We start from the raw sequence: 26,055 nt of genomic DNA on the forward strand, positions 1-26,055 counted from the left end.
AAGCAAAGTTTACTGAGATTGAAGCAAGATTATGTGTGTATATTGACGAAGAGACAATTCGGATGTGCCGTTACAAGTGAAATGTGCCAACTTAAAACCTAATCGATTGCAAAAGAACTAGGTGTTACGGGATTGAAAGCTAGCCGTGGATGCCTTTCACAATTTTATGTTCGTCACGGCTATAGTTTTTGAAGAAAAACTACCATCACGCAGCGTCTTCCAACAGATTATGAAGATAAAATTCTGAATTTTCACAAATATGTGATCAATTTACACAAGAAAAACTCATATACTTTCACAAATAAGTAATGCGGACCAGACACCAATTTTCTTCAAAATGCTGCTTGATTGTACAGTAAACAAAAAAGGTGCGTCCAACGTCATGGTTAGAACTGGTGGGAACGAGAAGCAAAGATGTATGGTTATACTTTGTGTAACCGCAGATGGAAGAAAACTGCCCCCATACGTCATATTTAAACGAAAAACAATTCCAAAAATAAACGTGAAAGGCGTTGTCATAAAAGCGCAACCCAAAGGGTGGATGGATAATAGCCTAATAGCAGACTGGGTAAAGCAGGTTTGACTACGGCGCCTTGGAGCACTACTAAATATCAGAAGTATGCTCGTTTTAGATAGTTTTCGCGGGCACACTACTCAAGAAGTTCACGATGTTCTGACAAGGTGTAGAACGGACTTGTTAATAATTCCAGGAGGTCTAACATCCGTTCTCCAACCACTTGACATGCGCATTAACCGGCCTTTTAAGACGGCAGTGAAACAACTGTACACACGTTGAATGGCAGATGAAACGCATGAATTTACACCTACTGGTAAAATCAAGCGCCCAGAAGTGAGGCAGATTTGCGAATGGATAAAACGTGCTTGGGATTCCATTCCTTTGCAACGGGTGGAGAAGAGTTTCAAGAAATGCGGGATCTCTAATTTGCTGGACGGAACCGAGGACGATGTACTGTGGGAGAATGATGATTGCGACGACGGGGAAGACTGCGATTCTGCCAGTGATGACGAATGCTAAGAAGATTACAGGTAAGGGAGCATTAACGTACATTATTTTATATTGTGTATTTCTGTGTCATTTTAAGATACACAATTACAATGCGGTTTTTCTATTGCAGGATGCCGGGTGCTGCTACTACAATTGTAGTATAATGTTATGTTTGCCTTTTTTTTTTTTTTGGTATGCAAATCCTGCACTTTGCTAACTTATATACTATTTATAATTTGTATCTGCTACCGTGATTTATGTACTGTTTATATCTTTTATTTAAGCTTTAATAAATCGTGGAGTGATATAAAATGTTTGTTTATGCCTATGTTACTCCTTCGATGCAAGGAATTTTATTTCATTTCATTTTTTAAAAATGACCCTTCCTAAAATTAGGGTGCGGGCATTATTCGGTGGCGGGGATTATTCATGTAAATACGGTATTTCAACAGTGTAGTGGAAGCACATTTCATTTTACAGTTTTTAATGCCTGAAAAAAGTGTAATTTTGGAGATTTTTTTTACAATTTTGTTTTTTTTCAATCATACCTGAAATTTATTAAACCTGTAGTGTAAGGATTTGGAAATCGAACAGACTTTTCAATTGATTTATAACTCAAAGCACATTCATTTTGTGCCATTCTGAACATAGATATAAATTCTGGAAATCAGTAAGCACACAGGTGACCATCAGCAGGGCAAGTGTTAAATCAAGCTTTGTGCAGGGTTCATTGAAGACCATGCAAGTTTTTAAACAGATGATGCTTAGCAACATGGCATCGTTCGAGGAGCATGAGAAGTAATTAATGAGACTTTTAGACGAAAGTGATGTTGATCTGAGCAATAGTGGGAGCAATTTTTAAGTAAGTGGTGATGAAGTTATGATGGAATTAGATTGTGATGAAAATCTCGATAACAAGAAAATTATATGAAATGACAGTGCTGGTACCTCTACTGATGGTTTTAAGTTCAAATAAGTAATACTTATTACCGCGACTCAGACTTCGACTTCAAACATCTAGTTATCAACCACACCACGGGACTAAACCTAAGAGTGAACGTGATTCTTTTCAGATATTCAAGACTGATGGGTTATTGTTCGAAATTTTACACAAAACTAACCGGTATGCCAGTGTGAACATTCAGAAGATTACGCCCCTAAATGGCCGTTCATACTTCGTTTACTGTCATCCACAGAGGAGAAGTAACGACTGCAGTTTTCAGTGACAGAGAAGTGAAGGGACGACAATGTGAGAGTGTTTTTCTGTATTGCACGCATCAAAAAGCCTGGATTACATCCTGACGAGTGTTCTGAAGTTCCACACAAAGCACAATTACCAATGAAAATGTGACAGATAATTTCAGGGTTAAAAACGCTGAACATTGCCACCTGAGTATTGTATTATATATTTATTTATTTTGTAAATGTTTATTTGATTTTTATAAATATACTGGTGGCCATGATCGTTAAGGCGCTGAAGTCTAAAACGGTCTAACACCGAGGTTAGCCGGTTCGAGTCCCGTTGGTCGAAAAAATTTTCACCATCAGAATGTTGGCCGGCAGGGTAGGGGAGGTGGTGGTATACAATTCCTAATCACTAGATTGCGTGCCAAAAGCCTGGATTAAATTCCAAACCTTTCCGCAGTGCTCATATGGAGTGAGGGCATATGACGCTGTTGATGGTGATTCGTCCGTCGGATGGGGACGTTAAGCCTTGAGCAGACCCCTTGGTGCTATTCGACAGGAGTAGGCTATGTGCCGGCACCGGGTTTCACCCTCTCCCTACTATCATATATATCACGTCATTCATTTCATCTCTCATTAACTCCTCTGATGAGGTTGACGTCAGGAAGGGCATCCGGTCATAAAAAACCGCCACGACAAATTCATCTCACCTCATACCCGACCCCGTAGGGAAACGGGACAAGGGTTGGACAAACAAAACTGGCCATATATTCGTGCAGTTACTTATCCCTCTGTAAGCAGATTTTTAAAAGGAGCTGGAGAGGTAAGCGTGTTCAGAAAGAAATTGAGGGCTAAGGGTTAATTGAAATATGGGTTTAGCTGACTGTACAGAATGGTAGGAGCTTTGATAGGAATGAATCCATCCCTCTCAGGACCTGACAGATGCTAGATTATTTGGATTTATAGGCAATGTATGAAGATGTGGAGATTTTCCTTTTGCGTTTTCATGTTTGTTCTTGTCTTCTCGATTTATTGGTCCCTCTTCACACATTGTGTTGATCCTATTACGAGTTCCTTTTCAGGATGCTCTTTTTATAAGATATACCAATGGCACGTTGCTGCAGCACGAACAGGTATATCAGCAAATGCCGATGGTGTATCTCATTACATTTAAATGATCTTGTAAAAATGAAGCCATCCTTTGTTTAATAGTGCTTTTTTCTCTTCAAGTATGCTATAGTGTTGGAGGTGTTTTAATTAGTGTTCAACAGACTTTAAAGTGTTTAAGTTACATTAAAATGATCTAGTTCATTTTTTAAAACTCGGTTTTAGTTTGTAATGAATAAAATTTCATTGTGCAGGGCTAATCTGGATTGGGGAGTTCAACAGCTGGACGCCGTGCGTGATCGTCCCATAGTGTCACGCTTCAACTTCTTGGCTCTAGTCACGTTCGGGCATCACGGTCTGCACCACCTGTTCCCCACCATAGATCATGGGAAGCTGGATAAACTGAATGGCATTCTGGAGAAAACCTGCAATGAGTTCAACGTTCCTTACCGACCAAGCTCCGTGATCGAGCTGATCAAAGGACAGTTCCAGCAGTGCGCCAGGATTAAGCCTAACCTTGTTCCACCTGGACAGTGATAGTACCAAGACAATATTGAGATCTGAAGGACCTTATGTTTACTTGGTGGTTTAGTTCAGTTGACTAGCAAAGGAAGTAGTAGCTTGTAAGCAGCTACATTTCTTCACCTTGTGCAAAATCAAATGTATGTCTCTTGGAGAATTTTTCCCATTGATGAGAGAGAAAATTACATTTTGAGATTTTTTTTTTGAGGATATCATCTCAGCAAATCCTCATTTCTTCTTCTTCTTCTTTCCGATGAGGCCTGCTAAGGACCACGTGCCAATTTCAGTTCAGTTCTTCATATTTTGTTGTTTTCTCTTCCGCTCCTTCCAATATTCTTTCATCCTTTCACTATGCTCTTTCCTTAGTCCTTGGACCACTTCGCACCAGGCTTCATGTTCAATCTTCCTTGGAATCCTTCCATACTTACTACCCTCTTTCTAAAAGCTTCTTCTTCTCTTATGTTATTTCTTTCTAAATCATTCTTTACTTCTTGAATCCAGCTAGTTGTTGCCCCAAAGGTACTTGAAAATCCTTTTTGTTAATCTGGAATCATCCATTCTGTAAACATGTCCAAAAAATTGCAATCTCCTTTTTCTTAAGGTTTCTGTTATGTTTTCTATGTTCCTGTATATTTCAACATTAGATCTTAATTTTCATACTACTGTTGTTTTCACAGGGCCTAATATTTTTCTCATGATTCTCCTTTCTAGTACCTGAAGTTTATCTAATCTATAGTTTAGTACCAGGCATTCACTTACATATAAGCATTCTGGTTTCACCACTGTAGTGTAGTGCCTTATTTTAAGATTTTTAGATGGACACACATTTCATTAATATAAGAATTTAGGGGCTATCCAGTGCTGTTGTTACATGATGCAGAGGCGATATCTACAATTTTTGACAGTTTCGTTTGTGTCATTAGGTTTGGATTGAATATAAACGCAGAAACTGCTAATCAGTGAGCAAAATTTGAACATGCTTCACCAACCTGTGAGAAACAGGGCTAATGAAGGTCCACCTGTCAATACAATTAGTATATACTGCTTACTCATTCTTACCACCCTCATACATGTTTCGAGAAATAGATCTATCATATGAAATGAATTTCATTTCTGCCTGTATTGAATAATAATAATAATAATAATAATAATAATAATAATAATAATAATAATAACAATAATAATAATAATGTTATTTGCTTTACGTCTCACTAACTACTTTTATGGTTTTCGGAGACGCCAAGGTGCTGGAATTTAGTCCTACAGGAGTTCCTTTACGTACCAGTAAATCTACCGACACGAGGCTGACGTATTTGAGCACCTTCAAATACCACCAGACTGAGCCAGGATCGAACTTGCCAAGTTGCGGTCTGAAGGCCAGAGCCTCAACCATCTGAGCCACTCAGCCCGGCTGATCTGTATTATTGAAGATTTATCACTATCAGCAAGGATGAGAAGGTCCACCTATTCAATACTGTACTGTATATAATATGTTAATATTACAGTACCCGGGAAACTGGAATTGTAAAATGATGATGATGAATATTATTTATTACACACTGGAACTAGTTTCAACCCTTGTATCGTGTCATCTTCAGCCTTATATTATAAATGGAAAAGAACATTACATGTATCTTGCAAACACCAACACCTAAAATAATACTATTGGTATGTCTTGAAACATTGATAAAATATATACTTCACCATATCGGTTCCTGAATAAGAAGAAGATATCCACGTGTCAAACACAAACATAGACACCTTTTGCTTGTTGTTAGATCAAAATTTTTTGAACGGCTCGACAACAGTATTAAACTATAACATTCAACACAGCTCAAAGAATGGAATGCTGTACTCAATGAATAGTACTCTATTTGCAAAATGTGATAGGATTTTAACATTGATCAATTTTCCTCAAGAAGAAAAATGAAGATATGATTTAGACAATGACAAGAAATAGAACAGTTGAGATTTTAATGTGCTGTTTTAAAGTAGATATTTTATTTTAAGGTTTTGTGTGTTGTACATTCAAGCATTTCCTTAGCGATTCTGACGTGTTTTTTATTATCATTGAAGAACACGTATGATGGTGGTATGAATTAAATTAGTAAGCAGTATATACTAACTGTATAATCAATTGTACTGACAGGCAGAACTTTATTAGCTTGGTTTCTCACAGGTTGGTGAATCATTAATAGTCAATACGGATCTAATTAAGAACCAAAAATGGTCAAGTTCATTAATACTAAAATTTGAATATGTTATGATTATGCAAAGAAATTTTAAAATCCAATTTTTATATTGGAAATAAAGGATGCGATGATTATGCGGTGAAATACGGTACGCACTCTTGCCTTGCTGCAAGGAATATCGTTGGAAAATGCAGACATAGCCTAATTATTACCTTACATAAACTGAAAACCTTAGTTTTGGATAGAATCTGAAGGACATGGATGTGATTCTTCTTTTTATGAGACATGGTAAAGTCTCTAATGTTCTCCAAGTTATTTGTCTTAATTTGACACTAGTTTCACTCAAAATATACCACAGATCTCAATCCTCCTGAACGTATGTGTCAGCATTGTCCATGAGTAAATTGGTTTGAAGAATAATTTGCCAAGTTCATTACAGCAATGTCACATGAATATCGGACATAAGAATTTTGTACTTTCAGATATACATTTATATATCTCTAATGTAATACTGTATATTTGTACTATATATTAGTTGTAAAGGAAGTGCATGTACACTTTTATAAAATAAAGCTTCAATTCAATGGAGGTATTTTTAATTTTCATGTCAGTTACATTTAATGCTACAAGGTGTCCTAAAAATACGGTGAATGGACTGATTCTGCAGTGCCAACGTGTTATAACACTGCGTGCATGCTCATGTGAATAGAGAGACATCTTGAGAAGCGCCACGTAACATTGAACATACGGAACTGAAGCAGGTTGATCTGCTGCGGCCAGTTGAATGTAGTGCTTGTGAGGACTTGTGTCATGATGCAGTGGAGCAACGCATAAATGTCAGGTTTTGTTCAAAATTGGAAAAAACAGCGACGGAGATGCACAATGATGCATGTTATTGAAAGGGGCCTAACATCTAGGTCGTTGGCCCCTAACGGTATGACATTAATGATAATTACAATTTTTAAAAACATCCAATGACTAGAATTTAAAAAGTGATAATGGACAATGAATATGAATTTAAAATAATCGGTGGATCTAATTCACAATACCTTATTTCCTTACATGGAAAAATGATATAAAAAGAGATTGAACAGGATACCAGATGTATGCATAAGTCTTTTCCGGTTTCACTAAGAGATGGCACCAGCGAACAGTACGCAGCATATGAATTTGGCACATACGCCAGTTGTTCATCTGACCTTAACCTACCAACACACACAAGTTGAGTCCGCCATCTGTATTGTATCGTTCAGTGATCGTGTTGACGTTTGTGTCTGAAAAAGAACATTTGTGGCATGCATTACTTTTCTTCTTTAATCAAAAGAAAAAGGCCGTGGAACATCATAGTTCGTTGGTAGAAACATATGGTGAACTAGCTCCATTGATTAAAGCATGTGAGAAATGTTTTTGATAATTTAATTGTGGTGATTTCAATGTGAAAAACAGTGTGCGCTCTGGTAGACTATAAAAGTGTGAAGACGAGCAATTGCAGGCGTTACTGGATGATGAGCCAACTCAAACTCAACGCTGTCATCAACAAATGATTAATTTTAATCATGCATTGATCGAAAGACTTCTGGAATGGGCCAGAAGACATGGCAAAGTGATTTTGTTACATGACAATGCGCCGTCTCACACAGCAAAACCAGTGAAAGGCACCTTGAAATTGCTTGCATGGGACATCCTTCCACACCCACCGTACTGCCCCGACCTGGTACCATCTGACTAATACCTCTTCGCATCAATGGGGCAATTTCAAGGAAGTTGGAAAATGGCTTGACGAAAGGCTTGCCGCAAAAGAGAAGCAGTTTTTCTGGGATGGTATTCATAACTTTCTTGAAAGATGGGCGAAGTGTGTAGTAGCCAATATTTTGATAAACAAAAAGTGAATTTCCTTTGAAAATTAAGTGTTTTCTTTACCACAAAAAAAGGCAAAAAACTTACGCATACACCTGGTAAAGCCTTGAGGTAGTATATATCATTCAAATCAAAAGTTAAAATAACACATTAAGACTCAGTCATTAGGATACAACATAGTTAACAATAAAATAAAAATTTTAAAAACTAATAGAAATACATTTTTATGCACGATAAAACAGCCCACTATTAGTCATAAAACGGGTGACGAGGTGTGCTGATTGCTCGTCATCTTGTAGAATGACGGAGAGGGTAGTCGGGAGTTTTAGACTATGGCGCAGATAGGCCAGGTCCATGCTCTCCATAAGGATGTATACCACGGTAAGATGACCGCCATAATTACACCTTAAGGGGACTTCTCCCTTCAGTAAGTAGGAGTGCATCGCTATACTGTGGCCAATCCAAAGACGACATATCACTTCTCTCCAAGAGATACATGCAATGTTGGTGCAAGTGTGAAGCCATGAGCAGAAAATATGTTCATGACTGGTTCAAATGCTTCACAACAATTTGGGTAAGTGGAAGATCTGTTCGGCATTTGTGCAGCGCACATATACTGATGAGCAGAATGCAACATGAATGGAAATGCTGGAGATTTCATTGACAAGCGTGACCGAGATCTATTTTTTCTGAAAAGCCACTTCACAGACGATGGGAGCTCGTGTTACCATTTTGATCCAGAGACTAAGTGACAATCAATGGCGTTGTATCCACCAGGTTCCCCATGTCCAAAAAAAGGAGTTACCTCCTAAAGTCCTGGATTAAGATGCTGTTGATCACTATTTTTTTTTTTACAGCAATGGCATGATCCACCAGGAATTCGTACCGGAGGATCACACTGGCAACGCTGCATTCTTGAAGAAAGTTTTGAAATAGTTGCTGCTAAGCATCCGGCATATTCAACCAGAGTTGTACAGGACTGGAAAGGAGTCTCCTCCATGACAACAACCGCCCACACACTGTGCGAAATTTCTGTTCTTGAACATCCACCATACTCCCGGATCTGGTGCCTGCAAACTAGTTTTTGTTTCCCCGCCTCAAGGGATGCTGAAGATACCTTGGACAGCTAAAATGACCAATATAGAAATTTTGTACCATATGAAATTCTTACTACCATCAAGAGAAGGAAGTTAGGATAATTTGGTCATATGATGTGGAACAGTAAATACCACCTTATATAAGTAATACTCCAAGGGAAAATTAACCCATGAACGCTTAGCGTTGCGTATGTGCAACGGCGTACCTGTGCTCTTTTCTTTCAATGTATGAAGTTGTTTTCCAGTGAAAGAATGCAAATTTCGCACGTACTCGATAAAGGGAAGTGTTGCGCTTTGTTACGAGTCGGTTAATTTATATTGGTATTAATCAATAGTCACCGCTTGATTGTTGACGAGGTGTATGTTTGAAGTTCGCCGTGTGATCCAGCCATCACAGTGGCATACCGTGAGAGGTAAGATTCGCCATATAATTTTATGATTTAGAAATAATTAACCTGTTTTAGGAAATCCAGGAAGTAAATTCATCAGAGTTTGAATGTAGCATGATTCTTTTTACAATTAATAACTCGTGGGTGAGTGAGATCCACATATTCCCGGCGTTGCATATTCGCAACGCTAGGCAGATCCGTTGTCAAATCACTTCCTTATGTACCAATTTGGTATTGAAGGGTTTGTTATTGACGTAACAACCCTTCGTTGCTGTACATGCAATTCAAAGTCATATAGCCTACCAATTTTGTGATGCATATTATTAGGCTATTATTATTATTATTATTATAATAAGTGGTGGTAGGAAATTTTATCTCGTATATATAGAAGGAAATCATAGTTGAATAGCGCCATTTATTCGATTCACATTTATTTCAGGGGCTTGACATTAGTAGAAATGCTCGAGGAGGTAGAGAGGCGAGATGAAGGAGCAGATACTATTTATATAGAACCTCCAGAGTCTATACTCCTTTCGGATGAAGACTCGGCAGATGAGGACGAGGGAGAGCTTATTGACAACCTGAGTCATAGGCAGCTTGCTGCGGGAGCTGAAGTTGTTCTTTCCAACCAAGAAAGACTGGAGGAAGATTGCAATGATGAGTGTGATATTGTCCCACCTAATGATAGCATTGCTTCTGCAGCTGCTCATTGTGTTTCTAATAGAGATCCGTTCATACCTAAAGTTACACGAAACTGGACTGTAAGAGACTTTTCACCACTTTCCGGTATCTTTCCTGATAGTGACTTTGGGATGTATAGTGACTTTCCCCTGTTGAATTATTCGAATTGTTCTTTGATGATGATTTATTTGATTACATACTGCAGGAAATACAAAATTATGCGTTATTCAAGAACTGTTCAGGTCCACTCGTAACCAAGAATGACCTGAAGTGCTTTTTCGGAATACTCGTAATGTCAGGTTATTATGTGCTACCTGGTGTGAGATATTACTGGGATTCGTATATATATAATAGATACTGTAAATAATGTCTTATTGTATATAAACTATTTTATTTTGTCTCTTAGTAAATAATCAACTCAACAATAACTTATATCTTCTACTTCACGCTCGTTGTCCTCTTATTTTCATTATTTTCTCGAACAAAACAACATATGTGTTGGTACCTTGCAGACTACTACTTAAGCGCCTAGCGCTGCATATATGCAACACCCTATATTTCTGAAACGAAACATGTTTGCTTCAAAATAATGGATCTTCCTTGAATAATACTCTACCCTAAGAATGTTTATTAAGAAAAACTGAACATTTTTAAAAATAAAAAATTTGGGCATTCAAGGGTTAATGGTAAACATGGTTCGGAGAATAGTAGGACATCAAGGCTCGGCAACTTGAGCCAGTGGTTCAAGGTGACGAACAGCTATGAACAAACAACAGATCATGCTACTTGATTAATAAATTTCATGATGTTCCGTATTGATATCTATAGTATGTCATAGAAAGAAAGAGATCCACCTTATCAATACTAAATGTAATGTTGTTATTTAAAACAGGACCGGTTTCGACTTATTACAAGTCATCTTCAGCTGTCATTTACATACACATTAGAATACATAATCAAACAGTTGTATCTTACAAATAAACATGTCTTGTTTGATAGACATTAGGTAATATGTCTAGAAGTGAAATTCTGCTTCTTACATCTAGGTTTAAAGTATCAAGAATATTAAAAAGATATCTATCTTTAACACATTAAAAAATTAAAAAATTACAACACATGATAAAATTTGTTGTTTACACCTGACCTTGAATATAGCATTATCGTTCGAGTTTTACTAATAATAGTTCTTTAAAAGGACTTTTTTATTGCATTGTTTTTAGTCGACTAAATATGCTTAAATGTAGCCGCTTGTGTTTATACAGATACTTCTTATTAGGCTTAGACTTTGTCAAATGAGTAATGTGAATTCAAAGATGAAATTACAAAAACAAAGTGAAGTGCGTTTGAATTAATAGTGATCTAGGTAATTGTAACCTCTGTTGAATAACTCCTGCAATTATATACTATTGAAATACATTTCATGCAAAGAAGACGTTAGCACACTTCAATATATAAAAGTTGAAAGGTATAAAACAATCATATACGTTTTGTGAAATTCATATGAAGTAATGTTCTTTCCTCATGCGTATGTGTCAATTTCAAATGGAGTAATGTACTTTATATAAACTTTGTCAAATTAAGTAATGTGAGAATGAATTTTGAGATTGCGTTGAGAAATGAAATGCCAGGTAATTAAAACCTGTATTGAATGACCTCTTCAAATATATACTGTGTAAAATACAATAAATTCAACATAAAACAATGGTACATTTCAATATAAGTTAAAAGGTAAGAGGCAGTCCTGCAAATTTGTAAAACTTCATATGAAGTAGTGTTCTTCACGTGTGCATGCCAAGTTCAAATGGGGCACTATTGGCCACTATTTGCTTAAAGTCCAATCACTATGAATTTTCTCAACGCAATCTCAAAATTCATTCTCACATTACTTAATTTGACAAAGTTTATATAAAGTACATTACTCCATTTGAAATTGACACATACGCATGAGGAAAGAACATTACTTCATATGAATTTCACAAAACGTATATGATTGTTTTATACCTTTCAACTTTTATATATTGAAGTGTGCTAACGTCTTCTTTGCATGAAATGTATTTCAATAGTATATAATTGCAGGAGTTATTCAACAGAGGTTACAATTACCTAGATCACTATTAATTCAAACGCACTTCACTTTGTTTTTGTAATTTCATCTTTGAATTCACATTACTCATTTGACAAAGTCTAAGCCTAATAAGAAGTATCTGTATAAACACAAGCGGCTACATTTAAGCATATTTAGTCGACTAAAAACAATGCAATAAAAAAGTCCTTTTAAAGAACTATTATTAGTAAAACTCGAACGATAATGCTATATTCAAGGTCAGGTGTAAACAACAAATTTTATCATGTGTTGTAATTTTTTAATTTTTTAATGTGTTAAAGATAGATATCTTTTTAATATTCTTGATACTTTAAACCTAGATGTAAGAAGCAGAATTTCACTTCTAGACATATTACCTAATGTCTATCAAACAAGACATGTTTATTTGTAAGATACAACTGTTTGATTATGTATTCTAATGTGTATGTAAATGACAGCTGAAGATGACTTGTAATAAGTCGAAACCGGTCCTGTTTTAAATAACATTACATTTAGTATTGATAAGGTGGATCTCTTTCTTTCTATGACATAAGATCATGCTACTGATCAGCAACGTTCTGTGAGGACATGACACAAGAAGAAGAAGAAGGAGGATAAAGAGTCATGCATCGTTCTAACATATGGGACATCTAAACGTGTATTGTGGCCAGTAGAAAGTAGTTTCTTTGCAAATTCTGTTTTCTTGTGTTATGGTATCATTTACCAAACTTTTTAGACGCACCTTGTACCTCTAAGCAAATGCTATTTTAATCCGACATTAATATTATCAAAAGACGTATACACTGTGTGTAAATTCTTGGCTAAGCAGCGCATAACTGTTCTTTAACATCAACCATACTCCCGGATCTACAGCCCGCAAACTCTATAGAACACCAAATTTAAAAAAATTCTAATCTAAAAAATCACCAGCCCTTCACAAGGAAAACATCATCTAGAAACAATAAGCAAGAACCTCCAAATTGATTTTGCATAATCACGGAACGAGATGAACTGTATCAAACTGGACAGGCAAAATAACCGAGTGCCAATGCTGAATTATTATTTATTATTTATAAGTTTATGCTGAAGTCAAACCATTTGCGGTGGACCACCCTACGGAGATTCTACCAATTTTCTCAGCATATTATTCCTGGAGGAAACTTTAAACTTGCAGTTCATACAGTGCTTGTTGAATGCGAGAGCTATTTAGGACTGATAACATAATAAACATTGTGTTCTCACTGATCAAGTTATATCACTTCAAACAAATCAAACATTTACATAATGTTGATCAGCAACAAGTTTAAATCAACTCCAAACTACTACAGTAGCACTTACTGTCTAATTCACATTCATGCTTGGAAACACCGTGTAGTTTGACGAATGTTTCACTGTAATGTAAAACAAGAGCTAAAAGGTTTCCACCTATTCAATACTCATTTATTGTAACCTAAAAGAAGTTGCATGCTGGCTCCGCGGTGTGGTTCGATTCCCGGCCCGGTCAGGGATTTTTACCTGGATCTGAGGGCTGTTCAAGGTCCACTCAGCCTACACGATTAGAATTGAGGCGTTATCTGACGGTGAGATGACGGCCTCGGTCTAGGATGCCAAGAATAACGGCTGAGAGGATCTGTCATGCTGACCACACGACACCTCGTAATCTGCAGGCATTCGGGCTGAGCAGCAGTTGCTTGGTAAAACTGAATGTAAAGTTTTAAGATTTTTAAGTCGCGTACTGGTAAGTAATGTTTAAAGCCAGCCCCGTGGTATAACTTGCCTGCCACTCAACCGGAGGGCCCGAGTTCGATTCCCGGGCAGGTCAGGCGTTTTTACCTGGATATGAGGGCTGGTTCCAGGTTCAATCATTCTACGATTACCTTTAATTGAAGAGCTATTTACTGGTGAGATGGTGACTCCAGTCTAGAGAGCAAGGAATAATGGCCGAGAGTATTCGTCACACTGACCATGCGTTACCTTGTAATCTGCTGGCCTTCGGACCAAGCTGCGGTCGCTTGGTAGGCGGAAGGCCCATTGGGGCTGTAGTTTGGTTTGGTTTAGGGGTGTTTGTAACATTATAGGTTTACGTATTTCAGTTTTGTGTTTAGTCAAATTGTTGATGGTTCATTCGTTCCCGGATTTTCCGTTTTCCTTATTGTACGTTTTTTTTTTTCCGTGGTCCCTCCAAAAATAGAGAATCGAGGTTCCACTGTATTTTGTGTGCTACAAACACAAAATTCGGAGAGAGATAGTGTTTCGGTGTCCAGACTGCGAAGAGGGTCTCTGCATTGAGGGATGCTTCAAAACGTTCCACACCAAACTCAACTATTAAGGTAAGATAACATCATATTATCCAAAACAATGGAGTTTTCTAAACACGCATGTGAAAGTTTTATTAAAATCCGTAAAACAGCACCAAAGTTGAGTTGCTTTGAGAAGACTTGCACGAATCTCGGAAAGTTTAAACACGGCGCTCAGAACTCCTCCTGCAGCACAGAGATGACCAGGCATTTAAATCTACTGCGCTGAGAGGTTAAGGAACATAACTGACAGGAGGAGCATTAGGAAATAAACTTTTGTCCAAACAGCGACGATATAACACTGAAGAGGAAGAGTCCCTACACAAATAACAAATGCAACTCACTCAGTCATCTCTTGAGGTAAAGTTGAACAACGCAGTAAAGTGAGACAATGGAACAGATCCGTGGTCCGGCATTTGGTCCACCAAGACGGAGCACGGAACGGTTCCGTGGTTCAGGCCCAATGATTTAAGGGACCACAATATGTGAATATACAGTATTTGTCAATTTTAGATTATGTGGCTGAATATGACCTGTTTCAGGTCGAAAGTAGTCCCACCAAAGTGTGATGTTTACATAGTTACATCAATAATAATAATAATAATAATAATAATAATAATAATAATAATAATAATGCTATTTGCTTTACGTCCCACTAACTACTTGTACGGTTTTTGGAGATGCTGAGGTGCCACAATTTAGTCCTGCAGTGGTTCTTTTACGTGCAAGTAAATCTACTTGCACGAGGCTGACGTATTTGAGCACCTTCAAATACCAACAGACTGAGACAGGATCGAACCTGCCAAGTTGGGATCAGAAGGCCAGCTCCTCAACCGTCTGAACCACTCAGCCCGGCAATAAAGTATATCGATTAGGTAGATTTTCAATTTCATTCTAATTGTAATTGTTCATCAATACATATCAACATGGAGATTATTTCATACGACGCGAGGGAAGTGTAATGTTTTCTTACCTTCCGCCACCAATATCCTCGCAAACGTTTCTAACCCTACTTTTCCCACGGGATCTCTACACTTCTACATACACTAATCGTGCCTTTTCAACTTCTACTATGTTCTTGACCTTTCTAGTCTCTTTCCCCTCTCATCCCTACCCTTACGTCTGTCTACGCCACTCTTTTCTGCCTATAAATTCTCGACCATCTCTCCACACTTGGTCAGTGTGCTTCGGATCACTTTGAAACTGGAACGTATTTCGACTTTGTCTCCATGACAACTCCACTTCATTCCAGCTGAAGTGTCTTCAATGACTCAGGTAGGGGGAGAGATCTTTCGATTTTCTGGGTAAACTGGTTCTTCCCAGTTCTGTTTTCTATAAAGTTTTACTTCGAGACTGAGTCCTTTTCTGTAGTAGTAGATGATCCTGGGGACCTAATCCATGATGGACTATTAAATCTTTCTGCTCTCTTTCAGTGTCATTATACCCCCCCCCCCCCCCCCCCCCCCCACTTTTCTTCTTTCCTCTTTTCTTAAATCTCAGATTCATGCTTTGCATCAAAGAAGATAGAATAGAACTTTGGACTTTGCCTGACTAACCGATACAGTGAGCGTAGTGAGCTCCCTTCCTTTTTTGTAATTTATGAAACACTTGGATCACCTGTGTCTGTTGTGCTTAAGTTGGCTGGACTGTTGTGTGTCATGGCTACTCATGTAAACAGCGTATCTTCCTCCGTTTGAACACTTCTCTTTTCTACGTTCAGATCTTAGAATCTCTTCTAATTGTGTATTATATATATATAGTGAGTATTTAATTTGCATCACCTTTCTAAATTTGAAGAAGGAAAAGTTACCCTCTGTCTACCTATTGATGTTTTGTATTTTCAGTACCTATGGGTGCGTATGGCCCTGATGTTCACTCAGCCTAAACCAAAAATGAGTACCAGGTTAATTCTTGGGGACAAAGGCGGCCGGGCGTAGAGCTAACTACTCTACCCCATCAAGTGCCGAGGTTGCGGATAGTGGAAGCCTTTACCTTCCACCCCTCCCAGGGCCTTCATGACCTGTACGGAGAAGACTTTGCTTTGCTTTCTTGATCATAGGTTGTCATTAGACATTGTTTAATACATGTATCCTCCCGGTGAGGTTAGTTCCTCAAATTTTTTTACAGATTACTGTTATAACAGTTAATAATGTCGTGTTGCTATCCCGGTTATTACCAAAAAAAAAAAAGATCGTAATTCGGTGTTACACGCACGCGCAAAATCGTTATATGCTTCCACCCTTTATTCCTGCAATTGTCTGCTTATTCTATCGTGTACTTATCTTTCATATCATTCACAATACGACAGAAGAGAGGACGAAGAAAACCAAGATTATGATGGATGGACTCTGAAGAACAGCATAGAACAACGGAACCTGGACTGGAACACAGTGTTGGATGAGAAATGGTGGGGAGACAGGACAAAGTTGAGAGAAACCATATTTGCATCCACGCCAGTGTCATCTGGAAAAAGTCAAGGGGATCAACATCGCTGTTGCTTTATCAGAAGATACTTCACAGTTGCCTTGACTTAATGGAAGGTGTAGAGGACAATGACTGCTACAAGAAACCAAAAAGATAAACTTATTTGAATATCTGTCGGATATATTTTGGTACCGATTTCATTGTGTTTATTTACCAAAACATCCAGTGTCCCTACTAATACATAATTAAACAGCCATAATATACATAAAGTAAACAAAATTACATTGATTTATTTGATAACAAACTAAAGTAAGAAATAAAACAGTCGACAGGTTTTTGCTGTATACAACCGGCGTCCTGGTGTAAATTAAAAAACTGAGATGGCAGTTTGCAACTAATGGACTGCCGTCTCCCTACTGTTTCTCCTCCGAGGGTCGGACCGCTGAGTGACGGGTCGGAAGTTTGCACTGGCATTTGTCTTGGCCACCAATCTGTACAGCTTGCGAAGCCGTGGATCGCTGTGCACCTGAAACGAGTCAACAGCACAAAAGCAAAAAATGATTAATGCTAAGTAGTATACAAAGAAAATATTGTAGACATGATACAGTAGAATCTCGATAATTTGAAATCGCTTAATTCAAAATCCTGCCTAATTCAAAGCTCTCATTCCTAGAAACATAAGGTATGGTTTTTCATGTCATTTAAATTGTTGCACCGAATAATATTGTCAATGCCGATGAAACTGCATTTTTTTTTTAAATTGCCAAGCCCAAACGGTCTTACGGTTTTACAGGAGGGAAGTGACAGCCAGGAAATCGTACAAGGGTTCATTGCACTGTGCATAGATTTCTCCTCGTCTTCCAATCATGCTCTTTTTTTTTTTTTTGTCCCTTTCGTTGTGTGAGGTTATGTTTGTCAGTGAGTCATCCAAGTGAATACTGTATTGTGAATTTGAATACTGTAAATGCACCTTGTTGGATTCATTTAGGAAATCAGGTTTTTTCTTTTTCATGGCACATCAAAGGTTCAAACTGTGAATCAAAGTTAATTGCATGCAGTACGGGTCTTAGAATACTTAGCATTTCTGAATTAAGAGTTGGCGATTAATTCGAAGTCAGATTTTTGCGTCCCAACGACTTTGAATTAACGAGGTTTTACTGTATATGCTTTTGGCTTTTTGGCAGGTAAAGAAAACAAGGTGAAATTCTTTACGTCAGAAGAAAATATCGACTGTTCACGGGGAACACTTCTACAATAATGAAGGTTCAACGCACCGTGAAAGCATCAATCCAAACATAAAGAAAAAAATATTCAGTCTTTCTATACGGTTGAGAAACATGGACAGTTAAGAGCTTAAGACAAAAACTGCATCACTGACTTCGAGATAAGGCAATGAACAAGTGATTCTGTTATCCAGGAAGTAAAGGTAGAAAACCTAACCTTGCGGGTTAGAAAATACAATTCTTTGGCAACATTATGAGAAGGAAAGACAAAAACCTGGAAAGATTAAAGCGATCTCACTTAGTTTACAAAAGGAGTGTATTTATTACCCCTATTCAAGATTCAAGTACCGAGCTCAATAGCTGCAGTCGCTTAAGTGCAGCCAGTATCCAGTATTCGGGAGATAGTAGGTTCGAATCCCACTGTCGGCAGCCCTGAAAATGGTTTTCCATGGTTTCCCATTTTCACACCAGGCAAATGCTGGGGCTGTACCTTAATTAAGGCCATGGCCGCTTCCTTCCCACTCCTAACCCCTTCCTGTCCCATCGTCGCCATAAGACCTATCTGTGTCGGTGCGACGTAAAGCAACTAGAAAAAAAAAAAAGGCAAGATTCAAGTGTACAAGGAAAATATCACGGTAAAGAACAGAACATCAGAAGATAAGAAAGTATCCAGTATCTACCAAGAACATATATCATCCAAATCAAGAATCCGTTTGTTCAAGTCAAGAACAGGTTGACACCATCATAGTCAAATTGTTGATTGCAGAAAGAGCTTAAGTCCACATTTTTATGAAACTGAGCTAAGACTATTTTCAGAACCCCTGAAGATAGACTTATCAATGAGCACAGAAAGGAACCAGAGTCCGGCATGTCTAATGTACTAAACGCTATGCTTATTTTCCTGTTGAGTGCAGAAAGGTCTGCAGTCCAGGACTGGAGTACTTTTCTGCAATCTATTGTTGGCATCCATGTAAATTAAATTATTTACTCTCTTATAATAATACTCTCTTTCATGTTGGTATTTCGTACTCTGTAATTTCATTGTTAGTTATAATTCTATTTCAATAGTGATAGGTATACAACAGTGCTAACATTGCGATATCTCACTGTCACCAGTTTGAATTCTGTTCTGATAAGAAAGGCATTGACGTGGCATCTCAATACATCAGAGGATTAATTCTCATACATTCTTGCTACGATTATCAGAGCGACCCAATGAACGACACACAGTGTTTTCCCCAGAAAGTTTTGTCAGCTGGGTGGCAGCAATGGGTAGCTGGGTGGGAAATACTAGGAAAAAATGAAAATAATAAAATTTCAATGTATTCTCCTCAGGGCATTAACAATAATATCAAACAGGTAAACTTAACTGCAAAATTGAGCTACACAGTTCAAAAAAATTAGGAGAACATGTTTTTGAACGTATGCCATACTCCACAAAACAATACCTCACACCCAGGTATATTACCAATTAAACCTTCATTCTTTACTGTTGAAGTATACAAAAGAACATCGATGGATACGCGTTCATTTTCAGAACACAAATGAAAATGTCCAAATAGGGGCGAAAACAAAGTGATAACAGTCCTCACGGTGGATTTTTATCACAGTTGGAGAGCTTCAGTATAGTGTATGTTCTCAATGAGCATTTATCACAGCTTGGCACCTAAGTGGCATGTTCCGTGTAAGTCGATGGAGGTCACGTTGCGGTATCAGGTCCATTCTCCAATGAGAGCCTGTTCGAGGTCTTGGAGAGTCTGTGGTGGAACAGGACGCCCACGAATGCTTCTGTCAAGCCTATTCCACACATGCTCGATGAGATTAACGCTGTGACTCACTGCTGGTCATTCCATCCATCTCTCAAATGTCCAGTTCTCGAAAGACAGCTCTGATGAGGCGCACTATATGAGCGCTGGCATTGTCGTGCATGAGTACGAACTCATGGTCAACACCGTATGTAGCAACCAATACATGCTGTAACAGTACATGCTGTAACAGTACCTGCCCGATGTACCCTGTAGCGGTAAGATTACCACAGACGATGACAAGATCCGTAGGAGGTGCAGATTGGAAAGAAATAGAGTTAGAAATGGCTGTAGAAGTAAGAAGAAATTGAAGGAACTTACTAGGAAACTGAATCTAGCAAAGAAGTCAGCTAAGGATAACATGATGGCAAGCATAACTGGCAATCATACAAATTTTAGTGAAAAATGGAAGAGTATGTATAAGTACTTCAAGGCAGAAAAAGGTTCCAGGAAGGACATTCCAGGAATCATTAATGAACAAGGGGAGTGTGTATGTGAGGATCTTCAAAAGGCGAAAGTATTCAGTCAGCAGTATGTAAAGTTTGTTGGTTACAATGACAATGTCCAGATAGAGGTGGTGACTAATGCTAATGACATTTACAATAAAAAACAAAAATTGAAAACCAGAAAAGTGGCTGGAATTGATAAGATTTCTGGGGATATACTAAAGACCATATCTGAAGTACTTATTTCATTAGTGTTTGCTGGAAAGAGTTATACCGAATGAAAGGAGAGTTGCTATAGTAGCACCTGTGTATAAAGGAAAGGGTGATAGACATAAAGCTGAAAATTACAGGCCAGTAAGTTTGACATTCATTGCGTGTAAGCTTTGGGAAGGCATTCTTTCTGTTTATGTTAGATATGTTTGCGAAATTAATAACTGGTTCGACAGAAGGCAGTTCGGGTTTAGAAAAACGTTAATTCCATTGAAGCTCAACTTGTAGGATTCCAGCAAGATATAGCAGATATCTTGGATTCAGAAGGTCAAATGGACTGTATCGCAAATGACCAGTCTAAAGCATTTGATAGGGTGGATCATAGGAGACTACAAGCAAAAATGAGTGCAATTAGACAAGACAAAAGAGTGACTGAATGGGTTGCTATATTTCTACAAAATAGATCTCAGAGAATTGGAGTAGGTGAAGCTTTATATGACTTTTATATTTTCTTATTATATACATGATATGAGTAAAGAAGAGGAATCAGAGATAAGACTTTTCGCAAATGATGTTATTCTGTATAGAGTAATAAGTTACAAGATTGTGAGCCTCTACAAAATGACCTGGACAATGTTGTAAGATGGACAGCAGGCAATGCTATGATGATAAACGGGGTTAAAAGTCAGGTTGTGAGTTTCACAAATAGGAAAAGTCCTCTCAGTTTCAATTACTGCGTTGATGGGGTGAAAGTTCTGTTTTTTTTGCTAGTTGTTTTTTACGTCGCACCGACACAGATAGGTCTTACGGCGACGATGGGACAGGAAACGGCTAGGAATGGGAAGGAAGCGGCCGTGGCCTTAATTAAGGTACAGCCCCAGCATTTGCCTGGCGTGAAAATGGGAAACCACGGAAAACCATTTTCAGGGCTGCTGACAGTGGGGTTCGAACCTACTATCTCCCGAATACTGGATACTGGCCGCACTTAAGTGACTGCAGCTATCGAGCTCGGTGAAAGTTCCTTAAGGGGATCACTATAAGTATCTAGGTGTTAATATAAGGAAAGATCTTCATTGGGGTATTCACAATAAAGGGTACAGATTTCTGTACATTGTTATGAGGGTATTTAGAGGTTGTAGCAAAGTTGTAGTAATGGAAATATACCAATATAGCTGGAAAATTTATAATGTCCAATAACGGACCATTTGTATTGGTATTATAAATTTACTCATTCGGGACAAATATTTCAGATTCCCTACTACGAAAATCAACATCTATATCATCCGATGGCCAAGCAGATATCAATTTTTTAGCAATGAGAAAGTCCCTCATAGTGCATTGGCACTGCCAGTGGCTCCAAATAGCCTACGCAGTGGCCTCCACGGTTTGCATTAGCCATGCGTCTTGGTGAGTGTGCTAAGTACCAACTGATGAGTCCATCTTAGCACACGGGGGCAAAATGCTGGCAACCAGGTATGAGTTAGCTGGAAAATTTATAATGTCCAATAACGGACTATTTATATTGGTATTTTAAATTTATTCATTCGGGACAAATATTTCAGATTTTCTATGAGAATCAACATCTATATCATCATTAGTGGTATGTTCCAAGCTGTCAGTGGAGAGATGGCGTGGAATGACATTAGGAGACGAATAAGTTTGAGCGGTGTCTTTAGGTGCAAATATTTGTTTATACGAAGGGGAGTTAGGGACTGGAACAACTTACCAAGGGAGATGTTCAATAAATATACAATTTCTTTGAAATCACTTAGGAAAAGGCTAGGAAAACAACAGGTAGGGAATCTGCCACCTGGCTGACTCTCCTAAATTTAAATTTAAGAATTTCATTTTTAAGTTCGTATTGAACCGAGAATAATAGATAAGTAAAATTAAAAATCCACCTTTTCAATACTAATATTAAACCAAATAAGTTATAACATTTACTTGGAACTATTTCCAACACTAAGTAGAACTCAGGACTTTCAAGATTACATCTTGAGTAAAATAATTAACTGTCGTTCTAATTGTGACTGTCATGTTTATAGAGAAACTCTGTATGTGGTTCGACCTTTGTATAACATTTCATTTATGACAAGACTTTTTATTTATTTAAGAATCTTACAGTTCTAAGTCATACTCAGTACTTTCAAAGTTCTAACTTGCGTGAAAAGGATTATACTGTGTTAAGTGTCGTGCTAATCGGGACTTCAAGATTTTGAAATTGTGATTATTTGCAGTTTTATTCTCCAGAAGATACTTTTAGGGGCATCATAAGTCTCATATTAAAAGTGTTTACATGTGCATTGATTTAATGATGATATGTATATTTACGACTGCCTGTTCTCGTATTTGGCTGAAGATGACACTCGATATACGTTTCGCGATATAAAGGTTTCAATAAACATCGCACATTTGCACGCATTTCTCGTATTAATAAACGTCGATATTTTATCTGAAAGTGGCCAATGAGCGATGGACTTCCGCCCACTGCCGTACAAAGCTGAAATGGCGGTATATGATAACAAATGTTTGAAGTTCACCAAAAAATAAGCTAAATTTGGGAGAAATAATAATCGGGAAGCAGAAAAAACTGTTGAAAATTGGGAGTCTTCCGCTTAAATCGGGAAAGTTGACAGGTATGTAATAATAATAGTATAACATATGGTATACCTGCCCATCCTGTTGAAAGAAGTCGCAGCCAGCACGAGTACCAAAACGTAGCATAGCGTTCTGTGTGGCCTCAGCTTATCCAGGCCTTTGTATGCTGTTACTTACTGCCGCTCAACACTCAGCGTAGAGTTGCTGGCTGTGCGGTCTACTCCATCACCGTAGCAGGGATGCCTGGCCAGACGCGAAAAACACAACTGAACAGTAAGTTAAACAAGATCTTACCTGTGGATCTGAAGTCTTGAACCTAAGATGCCTGTAGTCAGGTGTTGGAATGCTGACGGGTGCTACGTGATACTCGATGGGAGGATGCGACGTTTCCGAAGCGTAGATCTCTGTGGCTGGTGCGTGGAAAGGGGCTGGCTTGAAGGGGAGATTCAACAGTCCTGATGAGTCCTTATCTCTGCAGCTGTCTATAGAAGTATGTTTACCACCATCATTACCAGGGATATTGAAGATGGCACTGCCATAGATGTTGATAACAGGGGGTGGTGCTGGCTCGCTGCTGGGCCGACCAGGTGAACTTCGAGAGGGCACTGGATTCTTGTGTCTTGGATCCTGGACAGGATTGTTCCTGAAAAAAAATAAAAAAATGTGCAATACAAATTTAATATTTTTGTCAAGAGAATCTTTAAATGCTAAATGGGCAATATCAAACAAAGACAGAAAACAAGGGAAGATAAATACACTGTCAAGCCAAAAGTCAGGGAATAGTAGTCATCTTCATCATTTTCATTTCTTCCGTCCAGCTCCAGCCAGGTCGGGGTATTGATGGTACTTCTCCACCGATGCCTCTCCTTCCACCACTCCTCTTCAGTATTATTTTATTCCTATCCTGTCTTCTTTTGCCTTAAATGTTCTTGACAGATCTATCCACCCTGTTCTGGCCCTCCCTCTTGCCCTCTTTCCCCTCTATCTTAGCCTCCAACTCTTGTTTTGGTATCCTTCCCTCCTCCATCCGCATAACATGTTCAAACCATCTCAATTTATTCTTCTCCATCCTATCACTCCGTTTCTCTACCCCTGTTTCTTTTCTGACCTCAACATTTCTTACTCTGTCTCTCCTTGTCTTCCCTACTATACTCCTCAGGAACTTCATCTCACTGGCCTGAATTTTATTCTCATCTCTTGTTGTCAATGTCCAAGTCTCTGATGCATATGTTAATATAGGTGTATATTCTTGTACATTCTAGCTTTTCATTTCATAGGAAGCTGGCTCTGTGGATCCGTGGTAGAGTGTCGGCCTCCGGATGCCAAAATAGCGGGTTCAAACCCGGCAGAGGTAGTCGGATTTTTGAAGGGCAGAAAAAAGTCCATTCGACACTCCATGTCGGCATGTAAAAGATCTCTGGTGATACATTTGGTATTTACCCGACAAAATTAATTAAATCTCAGCCATAGACGCCCAAGAGAGATCCGGTTTACTCTGTCTGCCATCTAACGGACCTAGAGTAAAACGGAACGTCGAAACTGACGAGCAGACAGCCAGATGGCGTCAAATCGAAATGGCTGCACACAGTAGCTGAGGCCATACGATTATTATTATTATTATTTTTATTTCATAGGAACTTCTCTGTTCCACACCAAGTTCCTTACATTCCAGTAGAATGTATTTCCCAATTGTACCCTTCTGCTGACCTCCTTACCGAACCTTGCATCTTGCATTCTTTCACTTCCAAAATACCGTACCGAGCTCGATAGCTGCAGTCGCTTACGTGCGGTCAGTATCCAGTATTCGGGAAATAGTAGGTTCGAACCCCACTGTCGGCAGCCCTGAAGACGGTTTTCCGTGGTTTCCCATTTTCACACCAGGCAAATGCTGGGGCTGTACTTTAATTAAGGCCACGGCCGCTTCCTTCCCACTCCTAGCCCTTCCCTGTCCCATCGTCGCCATAAGACCTATCTGTGTCGGCGCGACGTAAAACAACTAGCAACTAGCAAAATACCGTATTTGCTCGCATATAACATGCCACCGCATATATCTCGTACCCCATTTTTAACATTTGAAACTGCATAAAAAAATCCGTACACATAACTCACATTAATTTCTGACGTCATAAAGACATAGGGTACATACACGAAATAAAAGTTTGGGTATTCCGTGGATGTGCCTACGTTCAATATCGGGACTGTACCAATTGCTGTTACGGTACTTTGTACGTGACAGTACAAGAAGAAGCTGCATTTCTTTCTACCTGCAGAACGGTTGAGGCTAGCTGTTGTAACAAAAATAACTAACTTGCAAACCCCGCCCCAACGCCGCATTCCTAGCCGGTCAGTCACACTCAGCCATCCCTCTCACCCTTCTGTCTTTATCAGTATGTTTATCGCTACCCGTCCGGCAGAGTTTCCCGAGCTGGAAGACGAGTAGCTTCATTACATTACAGAGTTGCAAAATGATGGCTTTAGTATCTCGAATGAGATGCTACCTTTCAAAAAGAATGAACTAGCAATTAAAGGAGGAATCAGCTGTTCAGATCTGAAAGTGAGTCGGGGTTGGATCCGTAGATTCACGACAGGGAAGGGACTGTGTCTGCGAAGGCAAACATCTCCCGGTCAGAGAATGCCAAGCGATTTCAGTGACAAAAAAAAAATAGATTTTCATCGCCATGTGGTAGCAATGCGGAAGAAAAACAATTACCTCTTATCTTAAATTGGCAATGCAGATCAAACTCCAATACATTTCGTTGACGTGCCATGCAACACCACTATCAACAAGGAGGGATAATCTAGCGTGCTTGTACATACAACTGGGTGTGAAAAACAGCGTTGCACCGCCATGTTAGCAATAACTGCAGACAGAAAAAAATTGCCACCGTATGTTTCTTACAAAAGAAAGACAGTGCCTAAAGCAAAGTTTCCCA

General features: G+C 38.6%; 2 protein-coding genes across 7 annotated transcripts in view; one reads left to right on the forward strand and one right to left on the reverse strand.

Moving 5' to 3' along the window:
• LOC136884979 (cytochrome b5-related protein) overlaps positions 1-6,596 on the forward strand; it is an 83,573-nt gene extending 76,977 nt beyond the window's left edge. For both annotated transcript variants that reach the window (XM_067157345.2, XM_067157346.2), the window contains exon 6: positions 3,553-6,596. In XM_067157345.2, coding sequence (XP_067013446.1) covers positions 3,553-3,835 — 283 coding nt within the window. In that variant the 3' untranslated portion in view covers positions 3,836-6,596. The remainder of the gene's footprint in view (positions 1-3,552) is intronic.
• Positions 6,597-17,021: 10,425 nt separating this feature from the next.
• Positions 17,022-26,055, reverse strand: part of LOC136884992 (cyclin-dependent kinase 12) — an 80,709-nt gene continuing 71,675 nt past the window's right edge. For all 5 annotated transcript variants that reach the window (XM_067157366.2, XM_067157362.2, XM_067157363.2 and 2 more), the window contains exons 12-13: positions 23,417-23,765; positions 17,022-17,366 (exon numbers count right to left, since the gene is read on the reverse strand). In XM_067157366.2, coding sequence (XP_067013467.2) covers positions 17,235-17,366; positions 23,417-23,765 — 481 coding nt within the window. In that variant the 3' untranslated portion in view covers positions 17,022-17,234. The remainder of the gene's footprint in view (positions 17,367-23,416; positions 23,766-26,055) is intronic.

The sequence above is a fragment of the Anabrus simplex genome, chromosome 13, assembly GCF_040414725.1.
Source record: "Anabrus simplex isolate iqAnaSimp1 chromosome 13, ASM4041472v1, whole genome shotgun sequence".
In the NCBI taxonomy this organism is placed as follows: domain Eukaryota; kingdom Metazoa; phylum Arthropoda; class Insecta; order Orthoptera; family Tettigoniidae; genus Anabrus; species Anabrus simplex.